The sequence below is a fragment of the Sordaria macrospora genome, chromosome 6 (assembly GCF_033870435.1).
Source record: "Sordaria macrospora chromosome 6, complete sequence".
NCBI lineage: Eukaryota > Fungi > Ascomycota > Sordariomycetes > Sordariales > Sordariaceae > Sordaria > Sordaria macrospora.
In genome coordinates this window covers 3442689-3465969 of record NC_089376.1, presented here as the reverse complement: position 1 = coordinate 3465969, position 23281 = coordinate 3442689, and the positions used below count along the sequence as shown (strand labels likewise).

At 53.6% G+C, this 23281-nt stretch overlaps 6 protein-coding genes across 6 annotated transcripts; 1 reads left to right on the top strand and 5 right to left on the bottom strand.

The window, feature by feature from the left end:
- Positions 1–252: 252 nt before the first annotated feature.
- Positions 253–2949, top strand: SMAC4_09170 (uncharacterized protein; the record flags this gene model as incomplete). Its single annotated transcript, XM_066090908.1, has 3 exons — positions 253–727; positions 791–1335; positions 1396–2949. The coding sequence occupies 3 exons, from the start codon at positions 253–255 to the stop codon at positions 2947–2949; spliced, it is 2574 nt and encodes an 857-aa protein (XP_065947568.1).
- A 1014-nt stretch (positions 2950–3963) lies between these two features.
- Positions 3964–5118, bottom strand: SMAC4_09824 (uncharacterized protein; the record flags this gene model as incomplete). The annotated part of the gene is made up of 1 exon (XM_066091017.1): positions 3964–5118. One exon carries the CDS (start codon positions 5116–5118, stop codon positions 3964–3966), a length of 1155 nt encoding a protein of 384 aa, XP_065947567.1.
- A 371-nt stretch (positions 5119–5489) lies between these two features.
- Positions 5490–7303, bottom strand: SMAC4_14018 (uncharacterized protein). Its single transcript, XM_066091733.1, has one exon. It carries the CDS (start codon positions 7283–7285, stop codon positions 5513–5515), a length of 1773 nt encoding a protein of 590 aa, XP_065947566.1. The 5' UTR covers positions 7286–7303; the 3' UTR covers positions 5490–5512.
- Positions 7304–7377: 74 nt separating this feature from the next.
- Positions 7378–8502, bottom strand: SMAC4_14017 (uncharacterized protein; the record flags this gene model as incomplete). Its single annotated transcript, XM_066091732.1, has 1 exon — positions 7378–8502. The coding sequence occupies one exon, from the start codon at positions 8500–8502 to the stop codon at positions 7378–7380; it is 1125 nt and encodes a 374-aa protein (XP_065947565.1).
- Positions 8503–12576: 4074 nt separating this feature from the next.
- Positions 12577–16890, bottom strand: SMAC4_09358 (uncharacterized protein; the record flags this gene model as incomplete). Its single annotated transcript, XM_003344058.2, has 3 exons — positions 12577–12796; positions 12838–13108; positions 13162–16890. The coding sequence occupies 2 exons, from the start codon at positions 16888–16890 to the stop codon at positions 13106–13108; spliced, it is 3732 nt and encodes a 1243-aa protein (XP_003344106.2). The 3' UTR covers positions 12577–12796; positions 12838–13105.
- Positions 16891–19481: 2591 nt separating this feature from the next.
- Positions 19482–21017, bottom strand: SMAC4_09357 (uncharacterized protein; the record flags this gene model as incomplete). Its single annotated transcript, XM_003344057.2, has 1 exon — positions 19482–21017. Exon 1 carries the CDS (start codon positions 20895–20897, stop codon positions 19482–19484), a length of 1416 nt encoding a protein of 471 aa, XP_003344105.2. The 5' UTR covers positions 20898–21017.
- Positions 21018–23281: the final 2264 nt, after the last annotated feature.

Below are 23281 nucleotides of genomic sequence, written 5' to 3'. Positions count from 1 at the left end.
ACTTATACCTACCTCTAGTAAGACATTCGCGTCCCGGCTTTTTTTTCTTTCAGCAGCACTGCAGTGGAAGCAGGACGGGGTCCTCCAAGTATCGCAGCCAGTCCGCCTCAACTTATTGCTCGTCGGTCTGTCTTCGCCCGTCAGTCCCCCAGATCCCGAATCGACCACCTCAACTCCCTCACTACCAACTCCACGGGGCTACGGGCCAGGCTCGCAGACGGCAGGTCCGCGATCACAACTAAAGTCACGATCATGGCCGGTCCAAATCCCATCATCACGATCTCTGGCGTCCAAAATCACAGTCACAACTCGCCGACGACGATGAACGCCACCAACAAACCTCTGCCTATGCCTACTTCACGACATCAGACACGACCTCGACCCGAGACACAGGCAGGACCTCCGACACAGACACAAGCACAACCTCAGACGCAGGCTTATACCCAGACACAACCCCAACCACAATCCCAGAAACAGAAACATCCACAAACAACAATAGCATTCATATTCCACGTCTCTACCCTCATCTATCGTCCAAGGAGCACAGGAAGCCCACCTAGCATCAGCACCTACAACAGCAACAGCGACGCAACTTGGTTCCCCATCTCCGTCTCCGACAGCGCTTCCATCTCTGAAAGGGGGTATACCAGCTCTAACTCAGCCAGCTCCGGCTCCGGTTCCAACTCCCGCTTTGGCTCCGCCTCTGATTCATCATCCACTTCGAACCGTAACAAAAACAAAAACATCAAGATCAACCTCGACCCCATTAGTAAGTCCAACATGAAATCAGGACAGGGAAACTTCCACCCAAACCCCTTCCACCAGCACTCAGTAAAGCTGCTACATCCTCTCCTACCACGGCCATCGGCGGGTGAGACTATTGCGAGGTTGCAAGCGGTTGGGATACCGTTTGTTATTGTTTGGGAACCTTCTCCTTCTGGGTCGTCATCTGCTTCTGGTCTGAGGAGTGAGGATGGAGTGGGCGGGGCTGGGGCTGGGGTATGCGGAGAGGAGAGTGGATATGGAGACGAAGATGGATTCGATAACGAGTTCACGTCTGAAGAAGAGGTAGCCGCGACCATTACCAGGGTACTTGGGTTGAAGGTGCCGATTTGTCCGATGAAGGTTGTTGGTAGGTGGACTTTGTCGAGGAGTGTTGCTGTCCAGGATCAGGGTCAACAGCAATCCGCCAAAGATGGGAAGGACAGGAAATATGGCGAAGGTGGTAAGAAGGATGAGAAGATGGAAGAGGTGACGGGGACGTTGGTAGTTGGTGAGAATGAGGAGAGGTGCAGGGAGATGGCCAGGATGTTGAGGTTTCAGCCGGAGAGGGTGGTGAGCTCGGAGGAGGTGGAGAGGATGTGGAAGAGGATGGAGGTGACTGAGAAAAAAGAGGAGAAGAAAGAGGGGGATAGTGCGAAGGAGAAGGACGTGAAGAAAGAGGAAGAGAAGACGCAGAAGGCACAGCAAAAGGAGCAGGACCCGAGCCCAAAGCAGGACCAAACCCAGGGACATCTGCAGAAGCCGCTTCTGAGCTTGAGGAACAGGCTGAGCTGCCCGTTTGATGACATGAAGGTCGTCGAGAGTCTTTGCTTTTCCTCGGAGGATAAGATTGACGAGGAAAGCACAGATGATGACGGCACGGTGTCAGAGAAGCAGGTTGGGGTCAAGGAAGAGAAAGATGAAGCGAACGCAGATGATCATACGGAGTCACCGACATTAACAAACCCTTCGACACCCGATTCGTTCCAGGGCCAGTACATCCCGGTCAAGCATAGAGAGCGGACCGTGGCATATGTTTCTGTCAGCCCTACGAGCAGCACAAGTTCAAAGAAAGACTTCGAGTCTCCAGTCACTCGCATTACTTCAATCATCTTCTTCTCGCCGCCATCCACAAAAACGTGGGACAGAGATGTCCGCGTCGTCAGCAAGCTGTGTCAATCACGGGGAGAAGAAGCACCTAAGCTCTACACCGTTCAGAAGCCGGGAGAGCTTAGACGTGGTAGTCTTGCATCCTCTTCCTCGTCGACCTCATCGGTTACCCCTTTCCCGACATTTTCAACGTCCCCTTCGGAGTCCAGTCTTGAGACCCTGGCTACCACTACCTCGACTATCTTTTCAAAGGCTTCCTCGACCTCGACCACCGAGTCTGTTCCGTCCAAACGGCAATTCAAACTGACTGTGTCACGTACCACATCGGACTGGATCCGCGATGTTACCAATCATTGGCGAGCCACCAATCCCAATCTCTCCGACAGATCCAAACTCCCTTACTACCTCATCGACCCCTTGACTTGCGCCCTTCAGGTTCTCGAAATCGGTCGTCAACGAGCTCAGTCAACCATCTGGGCGAGAGCCAACCTTCCGGTGCACTTGCGCCAGACACTCCGTCTGGAGACACTCTACGTCGTTGACTCGGCCGAGCAGCCCTCACGTTTGTTCCACGACTTGAACGGTGCCAGAGGTGGCGGTGGCATCTGCAGCAAGGGCAAACATTTCCCTTGCTCAGACCCTGACCCTGATTTGTCGTTTCAACGGTATTTGGCATCTCTTGGCGTGGATGTCATTCCCGCAAAACGGTGCAGGAGACTGTTGATGAGCGACGTCTATAAGGTGGAGAAGAGGGTGCAGCAGCTGGGTTATGATGTGCGCGAAACCTGCGATGATAAGCCTGAGCAGGTACAGGATTGTCAGGAGCAGGACCCGACGAAGGCTCGTGAAGCCGGTGAGGCAGATGCTGGCAGTGGCAAAGATATCTCCCAGGCACACCAGAGACGAACGTCTTGGTTCCGCCAGTTGATTACGAGAGGCCCAAAACGCCCATCCAAATCTCGCAATCCTGGTGTTGGTGGTCAAGATCAGACACAGGCTGAACGCCCTTCCACCTCTGCCTTTGCCTCTTCCAACACAGCTCACAACAACCAAAACAAGCATACCAACAGGATGTGACGAACCGTTACAAGCACAGGAGTATTATCGCTGGGATAGAACAATAGAGTAACGGAGTAGTAGCCAAAAGGTACTGGTAGGTTGTGATAGCTATTGCTTGCTGAAGAACCGGTAACAAGAGGCCGGGGAAGGCCTTCTTTTATACCGGTCTTCATGGACCCGATATACTGGACCCGTGGACCCGAACCTTCGTCTCGGGTCCCCGGGACCCGGGCTTAGGACCCGGGGCTTCGGGTCCTCCCTTCGGGTCCGATCTGATTGGTCGGCTAGTCTAATCTCCATGATTGGATCGTAACACGATGCCCCCCTCTCTGTGGCTTTGTCCTCAACGCCACAATGTACCCTAAATAATAATACTTATCCGCTTCCGTTGCTTGGGTGCCAACGAGTTTTTGTTAGTCGCTACCTTATTGCCTGCCGTGCCCCAGTTCTCTCCCTTCCCGACCATCGTTCTTCTTTAACAATCCTGTGTCACCCTGTCCCTTTTGTTCCTGGTAAGTTCTCCATTAACAACCTTCATTATGAATCCTTCTCGTGTCTCTCGTCCTCGCAGGTCCGCTCAAAAGGGGGCTGCCACTAAAGCTTTGGCAGTTTTGATTGAGAGCGCTGGCGAACCATCCGAAATGCCGTGCAGCAGCTGTCATCGTCATGGGCGTACATGTGTTGTTGATCCTTTGAAGTCGAACTCGTGTAGCGAGTGTGTTCGTCGCAAAACTTCTTGTGACGGCCAGGACGTTACTCGTCGTTGTGAGTGTTCTCTTCCAGCTCTTGCTTTCATTGTATTGATCGTTTCAGTGTATCAATCCATGAAGGATGCGAAGCGTCTTGAGGAGGAGGAAGATAAGTTGTTGCGTAGCTCGGTGGAAATTCAGTCTCGGTTGTTGCGTGTGCGGGAGCAGAAACGTCATCTTCAGAAACGTCAGAAGGAAATGTTTGATCGCGGGATGGCTGATTTGGCGGAGGAGCTTGGTGACAATAATCCTCTGGGTGTCGGCAATCCTCTGGGGGAGCCTGCTAATTCTTCCGACGACCCTGTCCCCGTCGATTTGACCGGGGAGGGGTTGGATTTTGACCAGTGGGCTCGGGAGAATGGGTTGGAGATGCCTGAATTCGGGGCGGCGGTTGTGGCCGGTCAGGATTCTGGCGATGCCAATCCTCAATCTCTTTCTTAAAGTTGCGGAGGTATTCTGAGGGTTCCCATGTATTGCTTTCGTGTCCGTAACCTTCCCATTTGACAAGGTACTTGATATTACCGTCTTCGATCGTGGAGTCCAATATGTCTTCTGCCATGAACTCGTCACCCTCGTTCCAGGTTTCGACCTTCTTGTCGAGTCTGGCGTTCTTGGGCGCTGGTTCCAGTAGTGAGATGTGGAAAGTAGGCCATTGTCGCATGCCTTTGGGTAGTTCAAGACGGTAGTTGCTAGTGCTGACTTTCTCGAGAACCTTGAAGGGTCCCAGTTTCTTGTAGTCAAGCTTGTCACTAGGTCGTTTTGTTTTGATATTACGACGAAGGAGGTAAACTTTGTCTCCCCTCTTGAAGATCGGCGCCGTCGATCTAGTGCGGTCGTAATATCTGCTCATTCTGTCGCGGACGAATGTGAGTTCGTCGCGCAGTGTTTCGTGCATTTCAATGAGCCTTTCTGCGCGGATGTGTGCTCTGGGCACGAGTGATTCTGAGTCCCATCCCCTACGGGAGCTCATTTCGTAGCCGAAGTTGGCAAAGAAGGGTGTTACCTTCGTTGTCTCCGTCTTCGAGCTATTGTAGGACATTTGCGCTGTCGGAAGAAGTTCTGACCAGTTGTCTTGTTCGTAGTTGACGTATGCTCGTAGGTAAGCTTCCAAGACTTGGTTCATTCTTTCCGTCTGACCGTCGGTCCTTGCGTGGTACGCTGTTGACATCTTGTGTTTGACACCTAATTTGTTCATGAAGGCTTGCCAGAATCGTGATGAGAATAGTTTGTCTCGGTCAGTCACGAGTTCCTTTGGCCATCCGTGATTGGAGGTGATGTGTCGTATGAAGATGTGGCCAAGTTGTTCTGCGCCAGTGTCTTCTCTGAATGGTAGGAAGTAGGCGAACTTGGTAAAGCGGTCAACGACCACTAAGATGCTGTCGTATTCAATGCCGGTGGCTGGGTCTCTTGATACGGGCAGCTTTGTGATGAAGTCCATAGTAACGCATTGCCAGGGTCCTTCGGATACTGGCAGGGGTTCTAGCAGTCCATAGGGTTTGTGTCGGTTCGCTTTTGTCTTGTGACAAATCTCACATTCATGTAGGACTTCTGTGATGACGCCTTTCATGCCGGCGAATCCGAATGTCTCTTGTACCCTTGCAATTGTGCGTGCAATGCCAGCATGGCCGCCTTCTTCCGGAGACTCGTGGATGTCCTTTACGAGTTCTTTCTGAAGTGTTGGCGGGACCCATAGCTTTCCTCTGTGTAGCCATGGTTCGGTTGTGGATGATAGGTGCGTCCTGATTTCTTCGTCATCTACTTCGTGTTGTGCGTCTGTGATTCGTTGGATCCAGTCGTCAGGTTCTCCCTTTGAGATGTTGTAGACCTTAAGATCATCGTGTCTGTCGTTGGTTAAGTTCCTTTGTCGAGGTGAAGTACGTCAGATTCTTGTGGTCTGAGTATACTTTGACGGTTTCTCTAGTTCCGCTGAGCCATGGTCTCCATTCCTTGAAGGCCCATATGATGGACATGAGCTCTTTGTCGTGAATCGGGTAGTTGAGCTCTGGTCCACGGAATGCCTTTGAGAAAAATGCGATTGGGTGTAGACGGTTCTGGTCGTCTCGTTGACCTAGTTGTCCGCCCATAGCCCAGTCAGAAGCGTCAGTCTCGACTTCAAATTCCTTGTCGGGGTTTGGTAACATGAGAATCGGATCGTCCAATATCATTTGCTTCAGTTTGTTGAAGGCGTCGTCGCATTCCTTGGTCCAGTTGAATCCGACGTCTTTCTTGGTGAGATCGTTCAATGGTTTGGCGATGCCTCCAAATCCTTTGATGAAGCGACGATAGGAGTTGACGAACCCCAAAAATCCTCGTACTCCTGTTACCGTAGTGGGTGCTGGCCATTCGGCGACGTCCTTGATCTTGGTAGGGTCCATGCGAATCTGACCCGGGGAGATGCGGTAGCCCAGGAAGTCTACTTGTTCCTTGTGGAACTCGCTCTTCTTGGGGTTGACGGACAGGCCTGCCTTTTCGAGGGCGGCCAACACCTTGTGGACGTGTTTCTGATGTTGTTCTTCATTTTCAGAAAACACGATGATGTCGTCAATGTAGGCCATCACGAATTCTCCTGCGAATTGTTTGAGCACAGCATCGATTCGAGCTTGGAACGAGGCTGGTGCGTTCGTGAGGCCTTGTGGCATAATGCGGTATTCGTAATGTCCCAATGGGGTTCTGAATGCCGTCTTGATTTCTTCGCCCTTCTTCATGCGAATCTGTGAGAAAGCCGAGGTAAGATCGAACTTGGAAAATATTGTCGCTTTGCCGAGTCGATCTCTCGTCTCTTGGATCAGCGGTAGTGGGTATCTATTCTTGATCGTGTCGCTGTTGAGATGTCTGTAGTCAATGACGAGGCGAAGATCTCCGTCTTTCTTTGGTACAAAGAGAATAGGGGAGCCCCATGGTGACTGGGATTCTCGGATATGTCCCAGTTTGAGCCTCTCGTCGATGTACTCCTTGAGTGCCTTCATCTGTGCAGCGTTAAGCTGGTAGATCTTCTGGTATTTGGGTTTGGCACCTTCCTTCAAGGGTATCTCGTGGTCCCATGGACCGTGTGCTGGCAATGTGCACTCAGAAGACGACCGGAAGATCTTGTATCCTCGGTATTGGACTGGGACGTCTTTGAGTCGCTCATCGGTAGACTTGGGTGGTGGTTCAGGAGGTGGTCCCTCCTCGGGGTAATTGTTGATGAACATGACCATTCTTGATGGTTCTAGTGGTGGCGTAGTCTCGTGTGACGAAGGATGCCAACCCTTTCGGTCAGTGACTGAGACTTCTTCTGTCGCTGGAGCGCTGGGTGTTCGTCGTTTGATGGTTTTATTGCTCCAGTCGATATCCGGGTTGTATTTCCTCAGCCAGGGTCTACCCAAGATGGCGTCGTGTTTCCCAATTGGGGTGATGTCGAAGACGATTTCTTGTAGATCCCCGTTGATGACAACCTTCATTGGTACTGTTTCTCGTAGTACCTGTCCTTCTTCATAGCTAGGACTTTTCCCTTCGAATGTGTACACTCTGTAGGGTCTCTTCTTGAGTACCCATGGGATCTTCCAATCATTCACCGTCTGTGGTGTAATGAGGTTGATCGACGATCCTGAGTCGATCATGGCCATTGCTTTTCCTTGGAATGGCTGTGTCCAGGTCATCTGGACCTCGTAAATCGAGTCCTCATCTCGACTTACTTCGAGGATCTGTGGCGGTGCAGCTACTCGCGGTCCTCTCGCGAGGAGCTGACGCCATTTCCCTGTCTTCTGCGGCCACCACGGCGTTTCCTCTGGGACCCTGACCTTGTCGGGGGTCCACAGACCGTGCTGGTGTCTGAAGACGATGCTGCTGCAGTTTCCTTGTCTTGTTCCTTGCGGAGGCCCTGCTTGTTCTTCTCTTCTTGCAATGTTTGCCTAGCGTGCCATTGTCGTGCTTTGTCGGCCATATGGACTGCACAGTTGGTTCGGCAGCATTCTTGATAGCGAGAGTAGGGAGAAGACATGCAGTCTCTTCCGTATCCATCCTTGAGGGGTAGCTTCAGTAGCTTTCCTCCTCCTTCACGATCGCGTGATCGACCCACGTCCCACATGTTGATGGATTCCTTGTGATAGGTCGCTCGAACAGGGGCGAAATCCCCGTTTTCCACGATCCGTTGTGGGGAATGATCGTTTTCCATCTTGTAGGACAGGTGCCAGGGGCAAGCGTCGTAGAGACAATTGATCCAGGCGATTTTCTTGTGAGACGGGTGTCCTGGATGGACTTGAGGGTGATCCCCTACATGAGGAGACCAAGGATGGTCACATACAGTGTGGACGTTCGCCTCGAAGGCCGACACTCCGATCGACTGTAGCATGGGTCTAGGCGGATAGGTCTCAATGAAGGAGTCGTCGCTATCAATTGGTCCAGCGTAGTATTCGCTGTCCAGTTGTCGATCGTACTTCTCGTCCAAGTTGAAGGTTCTTCTCTTGCGATCTTCTTGTGCGACCTTCTTCTTGAGTCCTTGCAACGAAGACTGGATGAGGGAGATAAGTTCCTCCGGGTGCTTGGTGGAACCGACGAATGTATCCTCGTATCGTTGACAGTCTTCGCGATGGAGCTGTCGTCGGGTGTGATTGTAGGCAAGCTGCTGGATCTTGAGCTCGGTGACCCTTGCGCGTTCGATGTCAACGAGTTGGTTAAGTCGGTCCAGCTCGGACTGGAGTTGCTCGTTGCGATCCATCTGGTCGTCGGTGTCCGTGTCTGAATCTCTCATAACATCCGATAGATCCGTATGGACTTCTGGCTCGTCGCGGATAATAGTGGCGAGTGGCCATTCGTCGCGTTCGTCGACGTCTGACAAGAGCATACGCGGCGCAGGCGGCACGGACTGGCTGCGTCGGACTGGGTTTTGGCCGCGGTGTTGCTTATTCTCTTTGTTGAAATCGAGCTGATGGATGTCAGTGCCATGAATGTAGTCTTCGTGGTCACTTTCGCTTTGATCGGGATCGAATTGGCCGCGCTCATACTGTTCGTACTGATCGTATTCTTCGATCGACATGTAGTCGTCAGTTGGTTCGTTCTCGAAGTCGATCATGCAAATAGTGCGAGAAGGTTCGTCGTCCACAAGTGCGGCGAGGGCGTTAGCGAAGTCGTGGTCGATCTCGATGTTGTCGACCTCCCTGCCCTTTCCTTTGCTCTTGCTGATGGAGTTGGTCGAGTGAGTGGGAACTGGTTTCCATCCTCCTTGACGCTTGTTGCCTCCGCTGCGGCAATCGCGGGCGAAGTGTCCTGGCTTGTCGCATTTGAAGCACTTCTTGTCCTTGCTGGGACCTCCTCTGCGATTGTTGTCGCGGTTGTCGATTGCGTCAACGTCCATGGGACCAGGGTGAGTGCCATACGCGGTGCTACGTGATCTGTTGTTGTAGCTGTTGCCTCCACGCTGGTACTTGTACCCTGTGTTAGCGGGTGCGCGAGGGCGACTGTCTCCAGCGCCTTTCTCTCTCTTTCGCTCGAAAAGGCGGTTATCGATGACGATGGCCTCGTTCATATATTCGTCGAGGCTCTTGGTCTTGCGGTCGATTTTGATGAGCTCGTCCTTGACGTCACTCTTCAAGCCGCGGTAAAACTGGTACTTGAGGCCTTCGTCGTTCCAGTCAACGCGGAAGGCGAGCTGTCTGAACTCGGCGGAATAGGATGCGGCTGACTTGGTCTGGCGGAGCTCGTTCAGTTTGGTCTCGGCCTGGCGAACCTTGTCGGCGAGTCCAAAGACCTGGTTGATGGAACTCTCGAAGTACTCGAAGTCGGTGAATGTCTTCTGGGTCTCGATGTGCATCTCGTTCCAGGGGTTGTTGAGGTAGTCCGCTTGAGTGGGTTGGAACCACTCGAGGGCTTTGCCGGTGAGGAATGAGGAGGCGTACAAGACCTGCTGGACAGAGTCCACGGTATTGGTGAAGCGAAGGTGGGCGCGGATCTGGGTGAGGAAGCCTTGGAGGTCCTCTTTCTTAGTGCCGTCGAACTTGGGCGGGGCGTTGAGCTTGATGGTGCTCTTGGGAACGACCGTGGCCGTCGGAGTGATGGCCTCGAGGTCGTTGATCTTGTTGCGGAGCATGTTGATGATGTTGCGCAGTTCGACGTCGCCGGTGTCTTTGGTGATGGCAGGGACGAGGGTAGCCCTGCGAGTGCGAGCTTCTTCTCTAGCGAGAAGGTCGGCGGCCTTGACGGGATCGCCATTGTCGTCAACAATGCCTGTCATGGTGTCGGTGCCAGTTTCAAGGTCTTTGAAATCGGTGCTCGGGTGACCAGCACCAGCGAGTCCTCTGGCGGAACTTCCAGCAGGTTGTTTTCCGGACATGGTGACGATGAGTCAAGGTGGTTGAGGAAACTTGATAATTTTGAGGAAACTTCGGGTGCAGCAGCAAATCCCAGAATACTGGTGTGCAGATTGATGAGCAAGCAACGTGTGACGAACCGTTACAAGCACAGGAGTATTATCGCTGGGATAGAACAATAGAGTAACGGAGTAGTAGCCAAAAGGTACTGGTAGGTTGTGATAGCTATTGCTTGCTGAAGAACCGGTAACAAGAGGCCGGGGAAGGCCTTCTTTTATACCGGTCTTCATGGACCCGATATACTGGACCCGGGGCTTCGGGTCCTCCCTTCGGGTCCGATCTGATTGGTCGGCTAGTCTAATCTCCATGATTGGATCGTAACACAGGAGTACCACAAACCTCACTATCAACTCAACCAACATCCCCAACATCCCTCCTCCCACCGGCACCAGCACCGGTGGTATCCCCCGGAGCATGACCACCCCCAACACCAACACCCTCTCTGACACCGGCAAAACCCGCTACACCTCATCAACAACAGCAAAAACAGCCAAGTTCTACTCCCTCAGCGCCGTAGACATGGTTTCAAGAAGTCGCACCCAAAAGACCAGAGAGATCAATGCTATCACGGCCTTCTGCCATAGTAACAATATCGAGATGGCGGTGAAGTACGCGGTCAATCGCGAGTATTGGGAGTGTGTAGATGGTGGGTTGAGACCTGTTTGGCCGCAGATGGTTGCTGGTGGTGGTGATGGTGGTGGTAGGATCTGATCTGATGTATCTTTGCAGATGGTTTCGCAAATGGTCTCGGTATTAGTCTCGCAGGAGCCGGCTGTAGAAGGAATCCGCGGCTGGACCAGATGCTGCTGAGGTTTGAGTGGTGCCTAAATGTAGGATTACGCGTCGTGGGTTAGACTTAAAAGATTAGAAAGGTAGAAACAGCTTAAAGCTGGGAGTCCGAAGCGAGGTACCGAGTGGGAAACACGAAAAATTGGGGATTCAAAAAAATAGAGTGGTTCACACTTACAAAATTCGGACTCGAGCATTAATAATAGATTGCGGACCACAAGGTCACATCTTTGGCGTGCATGTAACTGGTACAATATATGTAGAGAAAAAGGATTAAGTACTTACCTCAGGTATCCACCTAAGATTTATGTTTCCTATGTACCCTACACAGTCGTCAAGTTGCAAATCAAGAAGGACTTATTTACACCAGTCTATACAGAGCTTTCTCGATGAGATGCTACATAGGTACATCTACACACTTCATTTCGTTTCATTTCATCTCCTTTCATTTGTGGAGTTACCTTGAACAGCGTCATTGAACAGCGTTCAGAGTTTTCGCAATCAGACAGACATTCGGAAAGCCGATTATGTAGGTACCTAGGTAATTGTGTGGGAGCACAAGGTAGGGTAAATAAATCTTAATGACATGTTGGTTCGGTTTTGATCTTGGGAAGATCAGGAAACAGCATCACGAAACAGCAGACGCGACAAAGACGAGAAAAGAGGAAACAAATTACGATCCAATCGTTGAGCCTCATGTATCTAGATAGAATTGACCAATCAGATAGGACCCGGGGTCCCGAGTTTACGGGACTACGGGACGGGGCTGAAGACCAGTATTGTCACGGCGAATAGAGGGAAGGAATGCGGCAAAGCGACAATGACCCTACTATTGAATGAAGATCGAAAGATGAGGAAAAAGAAGAACTAGAATACAAAGGATGGCTGCGGCGCAAAGGATATACTGTGCACTGCCAAGAACCATGCAGCCATAGGAGCAATGCTGACCAGCGGTTGAGCCGCGCCGTCACAAGTATATAAGAAGGCCTCCCGGCCTTTGTTATTATGGTTCTTCAGCAAGCAATAGCTATCACAATCTACCAGTACCTTTCGGCTACTACTCCGTTACTCTATTGTTCTATCCCAGCGATATACTCCTGTGCTTGTAACGGTTCGTCACAAAACAAAGCATCCTCATGATATCATCAAGACGAAAAAACGGTAGTTTGCGCGAGAGCAATTAATAATTCATCATGGTCCATAACCTGGCTAGCGGTTACTTCCCATCCAGTCCTTAATCATCTTCTTGGATGACTATGAATCCATGATAGATCGATAGAGGCAGGTACTGTTAGCTAGCTGGACCTGGTCACACCTCTTTGCGCTTCAACTTGCGTTTCAACTTCTCAACTTCAACTTCAACTTCTCGACATGCACTTCCGATTTACTCCTAATGAAAAAACATGATGCCCTGCCTGTGAATGAATGCAATAATACCCGCGCATGAATGAAACAACCGCACCCAAACGCATCTTCTTTAAGCATCTTTTGAGCATCTTTTGAGCATCTTTTAAGCCAGTCCCTGAGGACCAAGCCTCTATCAGTCCATAGACCTATAACTTCTTGAATCTTGAAATGCAATGATATAACCATAACTCCTGGTGACATTTTGACCAGTTCCACTTCAAGCTTTCCTTCATGCTTTCTTCGTCATCCTTCTTCAAGTCCATCTTCAAGTCCAACTCCAACCAAATCAACAAGACAACACGTTTGGTCCATTTAACTCACTCCTCCATCCATAACCCATGACCCGTCCAAGGCATCTAGCCCTGCTGCGTACCTTGCGTCTGCGTACCTCCCAAAACAGGCAACACAGCCGGGATATCCTCCATATCATCCATATCACTGCTAATAACACTGTAACTTCTCGAACCAGTGTCCATGTCTTGCTGCACCTTCCAGTCCTTTTCCCTATTCAGCTTGTCCTGCGCCTTATCAACCTTTTCCGCCACCTGACTCACATCCACATCCACAAAAGGAGCCCTAGTCTTAACCAGCGGCCTCGGCGTTCCCGCAACACTAACAGCCGCAGAAGCAGAAGCAGAAGCCGCAGCCAGCTTCTTGCGCACCTCCTTCGCCTTACTAGCCACCTTCTTCTCCCTACCTACGCCTCCAACGACATCACCCGGTCTGTCGAGGGAAACCAGACTGTCGTCGGCTAGGTTACCGTCCAGCTCTACCAGCTCTGAGTCAAGCTCATGGAGTAAGTGATTTGGTACTGCCGATGCGACTCCAACTGCTAACTCCGAAGAATCTGCTTCTCCATTCCCGAGAGGAGTCGGCTTGCGCCGCTTACTAGCCTTAGCCACAGAAGCGGTAGTCTTGATGATCGTCTCTGTCGTTCTCACAGATGGCTGGCGCGTGAGGATGCGACGTTTTCTGTTATGTTGACTTTGACTAGCGGTAGGGGCATCGGAGTGGTCAGATTCGTCGTTCTCGTTGATGGTGACAGATGGATGGCGGGCGGAGGCGGGACGTTTGGGGCTCAGCTGGGGATGGTTATGACTTGCTGTGGAGAGAGAAGTAGATGTCGGCGGCGGGAGGGAGGGAATCGGGACGGCAGCGCCGAGGACGAGAGGGACGTCTAGGTCGAGATCCTTTTCTTTGCGCTTGGATTTGGTGGACTTGGAAGATTTGCCGTAGGTGCGGACTGCGGCCTTTTTGGATGCCTTGAGGGCGGCGGCTTTGGATGTGGTGGCGATGATATCCTCGTCGTCTTCGTCGTCGGAGTAGTCTTGACGTTTCTGGGCGGAGGTGGGAAGTTGCGGGCTTGAGATGAAGGAGGATTCACCGAGGTCGACGCTAGCAGCTCGACTGCGAACGACGGGCGCTGATGGTGCTGGCTCATCTTCCTCGTCATCAACATCGGGAGCGTCGTCCATGTCAAAGTCTTGGTTGCCATTGCCGTCGACGGCGGGGATGTCTCCATTGATGCTCTCTTCGACCTCATCCTCATCGGAATCCTCGTCTTGGACAATAGCCTCCGAAAGGTGTGACTTCTTTGACTTGGAAGACGCCTTCTCCGACTCCTTCAACCGCTTTGCGCGCTGTCTCGCCCGCTGAGAAGTCCGGCCACGCATCTCATTGTCTGAAGATTCGGCAAACACATGGCTGGGATTGGACTTGGTTTCCTTTGGGGTTTCCCACAGGCCGACTCTGGGCGTGCGGTAGATCTTGGTCTGCTGCGTAGACGAGACCACCACGGAAGCAGGTCTGCTGACGGTAGATCTGGCATCGGCATCGGCATCATCTTCCGCATCATCGTCACCACCGCCGACTCCCTCGTCGCCCTTCCAGTCGGCGTCGCGCTCGTACATGTCGCAGAGATATTTGGCGCACTCTTGGGTGGATCTGGATTCCCATTGCGGCACGGCTTGTCTCAGACGACCCCAGGTGACTGTCAGCGCAGTCTTGGCGTACTGCTTGTCGAAAACGTCCTTCTGGATTTCCTTCCACTTGATCTTATTCTCGCGGTCGACACCAGAATCGCGGATGGCACGCGCCAGAAGGGCCTTGTCTTCGGGTGTGATCTTGCGCAAGTCCTTGCGAGCCTTGTCCAGGCGAGAGGATTCACCATCGGGAAGTTTGACCATGATGCTATCGGGCAAAGCCTCGTTCTTGCGCAGCGTCTTCCACTTTTGGAGACACTGAAGACGAGTCCGGGTGTGGTTCATGGCCGTGCTGATCTGCTGCCAGTTGATGAGGCTCTCTGGCGATTCGTCGTCGGACCTTTTCTTGTCCTTGGCCTGGCTGGCTTTGATCTTGTCAATGGCCTCGGCAACCACCTTGAGGAATTTTTCCTCCTCGTCTTCGGACCAGTAGTCTTTTCTGTTCTTGCCCCCGCAAGCCAGATAGTTTCTGTACCGATCACGAACATCGTCCGCGAAGCGATTGATGAGACCACCGATCAACGTCCACTTTTGGCCGTGGATCTTGAGCATGCTCTCCAGCTGCTCGTCCTGCTCCTTGGTCCATGAACCGCGGGCAGGGAAGTTGTGGAATTGCTGCCTGCAGTAGTTAACCACCTTTCTTCGTGGCCGGTCGGGGCAAGCATCAGCAATGAGACCCCAAAGCTCGCGGTTCTTCGCCTCCTTTCGTGGATCTTGGTGAATCATCTCGTTGACCGCATGCTTGGTGAGTCCATTGGCCTCTCTGAAAGAGTCGATAACCGACTTTATGCGAGCATGTTCGGTCTTCGTCATGCGACCCTGTGCCTTGGCCGTCTTGGAGTTATCGCCAGCTTCCTCCATCTCAGAGTTGTCTTCTTCGGAATCGGCTTTCTTAGCTGGCTGCTTCTTCTTTGTGCTGACCTTGGCCTTCTTAGGCGCTGGCTCGACGTTGGCAGTGCCCTGTTCGTCCTCAGCCGGTGCTTTACGCTTCTTCTCCCGCTTTTGCTCCTTTTGGGTGGCAGCAACTTCCTTGACGGAAGGCTCAGCAGACTTCTCGGCGTTATCGCGTGTTTCGACAACCTCCTCACGTTCAAAGTACGGGACCTTCACCTTTCGCTTCGAGCCCTTGGAGCGCGGCGTCTTGGTTGTAGATGTCGGCGCAGGAGTGGCTGCCTCGGTTTGCTCGACTTGTTCAGGCTCGGCGTGGGGTTGAGCTGGTGCTTTCTTGGTGCGAGACTTGCGAGCCTTGGGAGCAGGAGTCTGGGTGACCGATACCTCAGGGGCAGACTCTTGGGCGTCTTCGACCTCGGCAGCGGCATCGACTTCCATACTTGGTTCTTCGTTGTTGGCCACTGGTTGGTCGATATCCATTTCGTGATCAGAGTGGTTGTCAGGTTCAGGATCTCCAGCAGAAGAAGCAGTCTCCCCGTCAGCTTTATCCGCCTCGTTCTCGTCCGCATCAGGCATGTATGCCTCGTTGGCATGACCATACTCTGGCTCGTCATCGTCCATGACACCATCGCGCATGTTGACTTCCCACATCCTGCTGTTGACAGCTGGGAGGCCGTCGGTACGAGGTCGCTGGGAGCTGTGAGCAAAGCCCTCGAACTGCCCTTGAGAGCTTGGGGGCAAACCATCGGCGAAACCCTGGGTGTTGGGAAGGCCATCGATCTCGTCGCCCAAGTCCATTGGCCGAATGACCGAAGCAGGAATGCGGGTGCTGTTGAAGCTTTCATCGTAGAAGCTTAATGACTGCTGGGTAGCAAATTGTGGTACGAGAGAAGCGCTTGAAGCGACCTCGACAGGATGTTGCGAAGCAGAGCGAGCCCTTCGTCGCTCACGGGCCACAAGGGGTGATGTGTGTTCATGACCACCAACCATGCTTGGCTCATGCTCGTCGGCTCCGGGTTCTCTCTTGACGAACGAAGCATCAGCCTCCCCATGGTCGTACTCGTCGTCCTCTTCGGCAACAGGTTCGGGTGACAGTCTTCGCCTCTTGACATGGTGCTCGGAACTGGGAGCCTCGCCTCTGTGAATCTTTGTGGTTCGCTCGACACTGTCCTCGCCATCGCTAATGAGGTCACCTGAGATGTCGACAGTGACCTTCTTGGACTTGCGGCTCTTCTTCTTGAACTTGGCAGATCCCTGTGCATGTGGTTCGGGTTCGGCGACTTCAGGGCGTTCGAACTTGAGGTGGGGTGACTCGTGGTCGGGCTCGGCTTGTTGTTGTTCTTCCTCTTCGAGCTGGGGTTCAGGTTCAGGCTTGGACTTTCTCTTTTTCTTTTTCTTCTTCTTGGGCTCCTCTGTTTGAGGCTCCTGTTCCTCGATCGTGGCGAGTTCGGGGTCTGCGATTGTCGAGTCTCGGTGGTGGTGAGAATCGCCGTTCAGCTCGGGCTCAGCAGCAGAAGGGGAGGACGAGCGTCGGTCCTTGCTCTTCTTCTTTTTCTTCTTTTTCTTGCGCTCGCCAGAGGGAGGCGCGACAGGTGATTGTGGTTGCTCGTCGTTATCGAACCGCTGGCCGTAGGGGACGTCGGGAATGGCATCGTAGCTCTCGTTATTTTCGTATTTGCCCCAGTGGTGGTTGTTGTTGTTGTTGTTGTTGTTGTTGTCACCCTGGACCAAGGGCGAGGCTGATCTGCTTCTGACGTCGCCATCTTCGCCTTCCGGCACACTTTGTTGACTGCCCATCTTTTTTATTGCTTCAGGATTGATGCGCTAGTCGGAGAGACAATGTGTGCTCAGATTGATGTTGACATGCTGGTATGCGCCGATTGATGTCGAGCAAGAAAAGTGGCGGCGAGAAACAGAGGATGACCTCCCGGTGTTGTATGGGGAATTGGTGGTACTTGATGCACACGTCAAGGGTAGGTGACGGAGAATTGGTGATGTGCGTTTTTCGTTGCCGTTCAAACGCGCCGCGTTCTTTTGTGAAAAAAGGCCCACCTCCAAAAAGGTCCAGTGAATTGGAGATTGCGGGGGAGGAGAGAGTGCACGAGCCACCAGACAATTGGCATTGGCACCAAGTCGGCAAGTCCCGACACCATCCGGCAGGCAGACCCCTGACCTAAGCGAATAAAGTAGCGAGCTAAGTGCTAACGCCATAGGCCCTGAGTCCACCCGGACTCGACGACATCCTGGCCACGACTCCACAATCCAACTTGAACGACAATGTCAATGTCAACAACTCCAACCAAGAAAACAACCAGGCTACCAAGCAAAGCAACAACCTCAAGCTCCCGCCTGAGTAACCGAGTTCACCAAGTGCACCAAACGAAGCGAATTTTTTCTCTGTGTTTTGTGTTTTTACGTTTTTTTTCTTATCAATTCTTTCACGCACGCCATCTTCCCCGTCATGCTGTCTTCATGTTGTCTTCATGTTGTCTTCATGTTGTCTTCATGTTGTCTTCATGTTGTCTTTCCATCAGCAAAAGAGCAAGGTAAAATATGAAAATGAAAAGGCATTGATACTCGGACACGGGCTCTCATTGAAACCCAGAAATGCATAGCCTGCATATGTAGAGGTCTTATGTATGCCTCGGAACGTCTTTGGTTGCGTCCCCTTACTCTTCCCTTTTCTTTCCAAACAAGTTCGCCAGCGACTTTTTCTTCTTCAGCTGCTTCTGTCTTTGAGATCCACCGCCTGCTTGATTCACTGCTGCATCATCGTCGTGGTTGTCATTGTCCTCGTTAGTAGGGATGGGAGGTATCGGAATGGAGGGAATTGGAGATGTCCCAGACGTAAACGTGGGGAGCGGCGGAACGGGGGGAATATCGGGGTGACGAGGGGGACCACCGTCTCTGGTGGTGACTGGGCTCAAGCTATTGGTGGTGGAAAAGGAAGACGAGGCTTCCCGCCGAAGGTTGCCGCGAGATCTGGTTCTCAGCCTGCTGAAAACGGTTCGCACCCTTTCTATGGCCGAAGGCTCTTCCTCGGTGTCTGAGCTCCAGTATGACCTGGGCTCTTCTGCTGGTTCACTCCTTGGTCTCTCGGGCTGGTTGGGGTCTCTGACCGTCACCATGGCAGGACCTCTCTCGCGCATCTCCACTCGGATTTCAGGTCGCGGTTGCGGTTGAACTTGAGGCACACTTGACGCCGAACCACGGGATCCACGCGAACCGCGCGAACTACGGCCACGGCCACGACCACGACTACTTGAGCCAGAAGGAAAGGAAGGACTGGTGAAGCCTGGCGTCGGTGGGGTTGGTGAACCCATCATTCCCGGCGAGGTTGGAGAGCCAAGGAACAAGGTTGCCATCGAGGAACCGCTGAGTTGGTGGGAGCCGCTGCCGCTACCCCTCCCAGAGCTCGTTGGCGGAGAAGTGATAGTGGACGGGGGGAAAGTGCCTAGAGTCTGCGTCCTCGAACGAAGTCCATGTCCTGGGCGCAAGGCCGCTCGCTGCTCCTCGTACCTGTCTTGAGTGCGGCCAATGTATGTCCGAATGCCGGCGTGAAACTCATCTTCACCTTCAGTCGGGGCACCCATCGGCCTAGGCGCGGACACTGATCGCATGCCAGTCCCAAAACGAGAGGAGTTGTTGCCGCCGATAGCACCACCGAAAGTAGTCGACATAGGCAGTCCAGGTCGAGGAAGGGCCTGAGTGGCCGAACGGGCAAAACCACCAGGTATCGGCGGAGGCGAACTAAGTGGCATGGGCGGCGGGACAATGGCATGGGTCGCCGACCGTGTAAGACCACGGCTGAGTCCTGAACCAGAACCAGAACCGGATTCAAGAACGCCAGGGGATATCGGACCAGAAGTGCTTGCCTCATCAATGGGAGGAATGATCGCATCGTGTGCACCCGAAGACACTGGAAACTCGACGCCAGCTCCTGACGCATAAGGAGGGCGAGTTGTTGTTGTGGGTGTGACACCAACGGTAACGGACGAAACGAGGCCACCATCACCAGACGCAGAAGCAGAAGCTGTACCACCAGGCCTCGGGCTTCGCGTGCTTGAACCACCATCAGGACGTAAACCATACGGCGGACGAGGGAAGGTATAAAGGTTAGGGCGTTGGCGTTCTGGTTGCGGTTGCGGCTGGGGGCGTGGTGAACTGGTACTGGTGACGGCTGTCGAGCCTCGTCTCATGGCTGGCGCACGACGAAGACGTAGCGGCGCAACTTCCGCAGTCATTGGCTCCAGTGTGGTGGTCGACCCGTGCACCGGGTCTTCCACGAGACGGTCCATAGCAGGACCCTCCTCCCGTGAGGGCACACCTTCGCCAAAGTCTTGGAGGATGGCGCTGTTATCGATGGCGAAGCCAGCCTCCTCGGCTAACTAGGCCAAGGGAATACTGCTTCGGTCCATCATGGCGACGTCGTGCTGAACCAGATCGTCGTTGGTGTCGGCAGGAGGAAGGAGAACCTCCTCCTGTTCCTCGCCTGTAGTGCGGGCCGGCCGAGCGGTCCTTTCCGAGTTTGCTGAGGAGGATGGCGTCGGGGAAGAAGAAGCCAGCCGAGACCAGGCCTCTCCACCCAACATATGGGGAACCATCCCCCAGCGTCGTCGGTCGCCTTGAACAAAGCTGGTTTCGCCGTATGCTACCCCGAGAGCCGTGGCATCACTACCCCGATGGCGGGTAGGTGACTCCTCTGCGTGGGCGCGCTGGTCGGCGGCACCATACTCGTCCGAGGCGGTAAAGGACCTGCGCAGGTTAGGTGTTCCAACCAGTGAAGAAGAGGACGTAGCCGAGGCGACAAGCACAGGAGAAGAAGCAGCAACAAGAGGTGGTGCCGGCGAGCTATCCCTGATTGTGGAAAGGCTCGGAGCGTAAAGACGCGGACGACCACCACCATGACCTTGTTGCACTTGCACTAGCGACTCCCTGCTGTCAGAGTCCTCGTAGTTACTCTCCTCCACGTCTCCCTCGTACTCCACGTCTTCCACACCAACGCACTCTCCCAATTGTACCTGGGTGCCACCCAATGGCACAACGCTTTGCCCCGGGATGGGCGGAAGCGGCCTGTTGGGCGGCGGTGGGAAACCAGGACGGTCGGCAGCTAGGACCACCGAAGGGGAGCGGTTAATGCGGAGCGGAGGGACAGGCGGAATGTCCTCGAAACCGGGACCGCCACTCAAGCCAGAGACCGCCGGCAAGTTGAGCGGGGGCGGGAAAACCGGAGTCGAACGAGGGGGTTGGGAACAGCTTTCCCGCTGCTGCTGCTGCTGCTGCTTGATTCTGCGCTTTCCACTCAAGGAGATATCCAAGAGGCGCGCCGGATTCCTGGGAGGAACAGGAGGGGAAACAAAAACAATATCAACAACCTGTGGACTGGACGAATTGGGAGGTCCCTCAACCTCCCCCCTCTCTCTAGACGAGGAGGGCCGCGCTCTGATTTCGCCAGGAGCCACAGGCGTTGTGGTTGCTGCTGTTGTTGTCGTGCTTCGGCCGCGGGTGCCAACCGCAGCGTCCGCCCCAAGGAAATTCTGTCCGCCCGCCGTATTAGTACGAATACCAGCCGGACCGGGCACGCCACCATCCAGCTGGGTAACTGGCAAGGTAGTGGTAGCAGAAACAGAGGAAACCGATCGATGTTGCTGCTGCTGCTCCTCGGGTTCATCGTCTGACGCGATCGTAGTCGCCGACTTCTCCCTCTCGCTAGCAACTGCAACATCGAATCCACCGGTGGGGTGAGTCTTCGTCCTGTTTTCACAAGACACCTCGACCGTCGCAGCAGGAGCTGCTGCTGTCATAATCGATGTCTCCCGCGGGCTGTCTACGGAACAAGAGGGAGAAGAAACGTTGTCATCCGCTCCTTCCTCCTCAACTTCCTCGGCTAAAAAAGACACGGGTTCTTCGTCGACAACGGCAGCGGCAACGGCAGGAACGCGAACAGCAGCATCAACATCATCATTCCGGGCCATCATCAACATCACCCCCGACGGACGACCCTGCTCCTCCTCGGCATTGAAGAAGGCCTCAACAAAGAAGCCCTCATCTCCGCCCACTCGGAGAGGGGGGGCCGGGACCGCCGCCACGACCACGAGGGGGATAGTCGAAACCGCCGCTGTGCGGCGGTGTCCCAGAATGTGCTGCATACCCCAGGGAGAGGGCTGCTGCTGCTGCTGTGTGCTAGCGACGACCTCCTGGATGAGAGAGGAATGAGAAGAAGGGGACAAAGCTTCTTCTTCTTCTTCATCATCACCTGTCGTCTCCCCCAAGAAGAACTCGAGTTCTTCGTTGGTTGTCTCGTGTCTGTTTTTGGGAAAGAAAGGAAATGGTTAGCTGTTTTGTTCTCATGACTCGAAAATGTTTGGTGCTTCGCTTGAAGGGCAGATGTTTGGTGCTTCGCTCGAAGAATCTGGTGCTCGCTTGAAGGGCAACGTTGTTGCTTTGCCAGCTTGAAAGCAAACAAAGACAGTCTCGTCCCAAGTCCCAACTCCCAACCCCCATATCCCCTATGAGCTATGGTACCACAGAAAACATGGCCACAGACGCGATACGATCCAAGTTACAACCCACCCCATTCCAAAGAGATATCATCCCGCTCTACCAAGAGACGCGAACTCATACTTCTCGTCAAGGGCGGATATATCAAGGGCATGGCCTGTCCTTCCGTCCGTATCCTTTCTGTAAAGCAGGTAACTCGCCACACTCTTCATCCAGGTCCAGTTAAATGGAAGTCTGTCCTAGCCTAGCTAGAGCTCCTGGCCTGACCGGGCTGGATGGCAGCGAACCTTACACCAGAAACAAAGGACATGACGAAAAAGAAAGGACAAGGATACAACGAGAACAAAGAAGGGGAACATGACCGAAGGGGAAAAAAGAGATGAAGGGCAAACAAGAATCCACTCGAACTCATACTCGAGAAGTAGGTACTTACAATCCATAATACGACGAGCTACCAGCACCCTCGACGATGCTCTCACCATCATCGAGAGGCTCTTCCGGCACTGACTCCAAGCCGAAGTTGCCCTGACCGCCACCCGAAGGCAGCGCGGACGCCAACAACGACGAGGAGACCAGTCCAGGTCTGGTGGTGCCTGCGCGAAGGGCACTGGGAGCGGCGGCGGCGACGACAGGAAGACCACCGACGCAAGGGTGGACGGGTACCGGGATGCGGCTGCGGGTGAGGTGGCCGGGGGTGCCGTCGTCGGGCGTCGGGGTCGGGGCCGGGGCCGGGGAGCGGGCGCGCAAGGCGAGGGGGAGGTGCGAGGGGTGGCCGGGGCCGGAGGAGAGGCGAGAGGAGGAGCCGGGGGGGCCGGGGGGGCCGGGGCCAGAGGAAGAAGAGGGGAGGCAAGAGGCGGGGCCGGAGGAGGGGGCACCAGAGGAGGAGGCGCCGGCGGGGAGACGAGAGGCGCCGGAGGAAGAAGAAGAGCAGGAGGGCCCGGAGGAAGACATCTTTGTTGGTGGCTGCTGGTTTGGTATCTGTTAGCGAGGACTTGGAAGAGGCAGGACACCAGGAGGGAAGTAGAATGTCTGGAGTGGAGTGCTTCAATTGGTTCGAGTGTACCAGTGCCGGTGCAGCTGCTGGTGATCCAACGCCACGCTAAATAGAAAGCAAGAGAACGGAAGTAAAAGAAAAAAAGACAAAAGAAGAGGTATAACTTACGCAAAAGCGAGGAGAGATTGGTAGTGGTGATGGGGGTTGGTCTAGACAAGAGAAGGGGAGTTAGTCGCTGGAAATGAGGCAGAGAGAAGACAGAGACTGTGAGAAGCTGAAGCTGATGATGATCGGGCCGGTCTGCTTGATTCAAGATTCAAGTGAATCCCAAGTGGAAGATTTGGAACAAGTTTGGGCTCCAGGATCAAAACGCCAAGTGATGTCGGATTCAACTTACGCGACGAAAAAAAAAGAAGCTTGGGCTTTGGTATGTTCTCTGCAAAAGAAGCGTGGCGGTTAGCTTAAGGTCTTTGGTTCGGGTCTGCTTCAAAGCTGGAGCCATGGTTGGAACAGATTCCTTGCACAGCACCCAACCAAGAGCGAAGACGAAGATCGCAATGCCAGAACTGCCCGTGAAGGAGCAGTATGACGAAATCAACATGCCCAGATCTTGACAGGGAAGGGGAGGTCCAGGAGGCAGGATGCGGGGCCGGAGAGGGCGAGAATATGAACTGAAGTGGATGGAGATAAGCT

Coding starts and splice junctions, on each gene's coding strand:
- SMAC4_14018 (XM_066091733.1), bottom strand. CDS start 7,285: ATGGCCATGATCGACTCAGGATCGTCGATCAACCTCATTACACCACAG.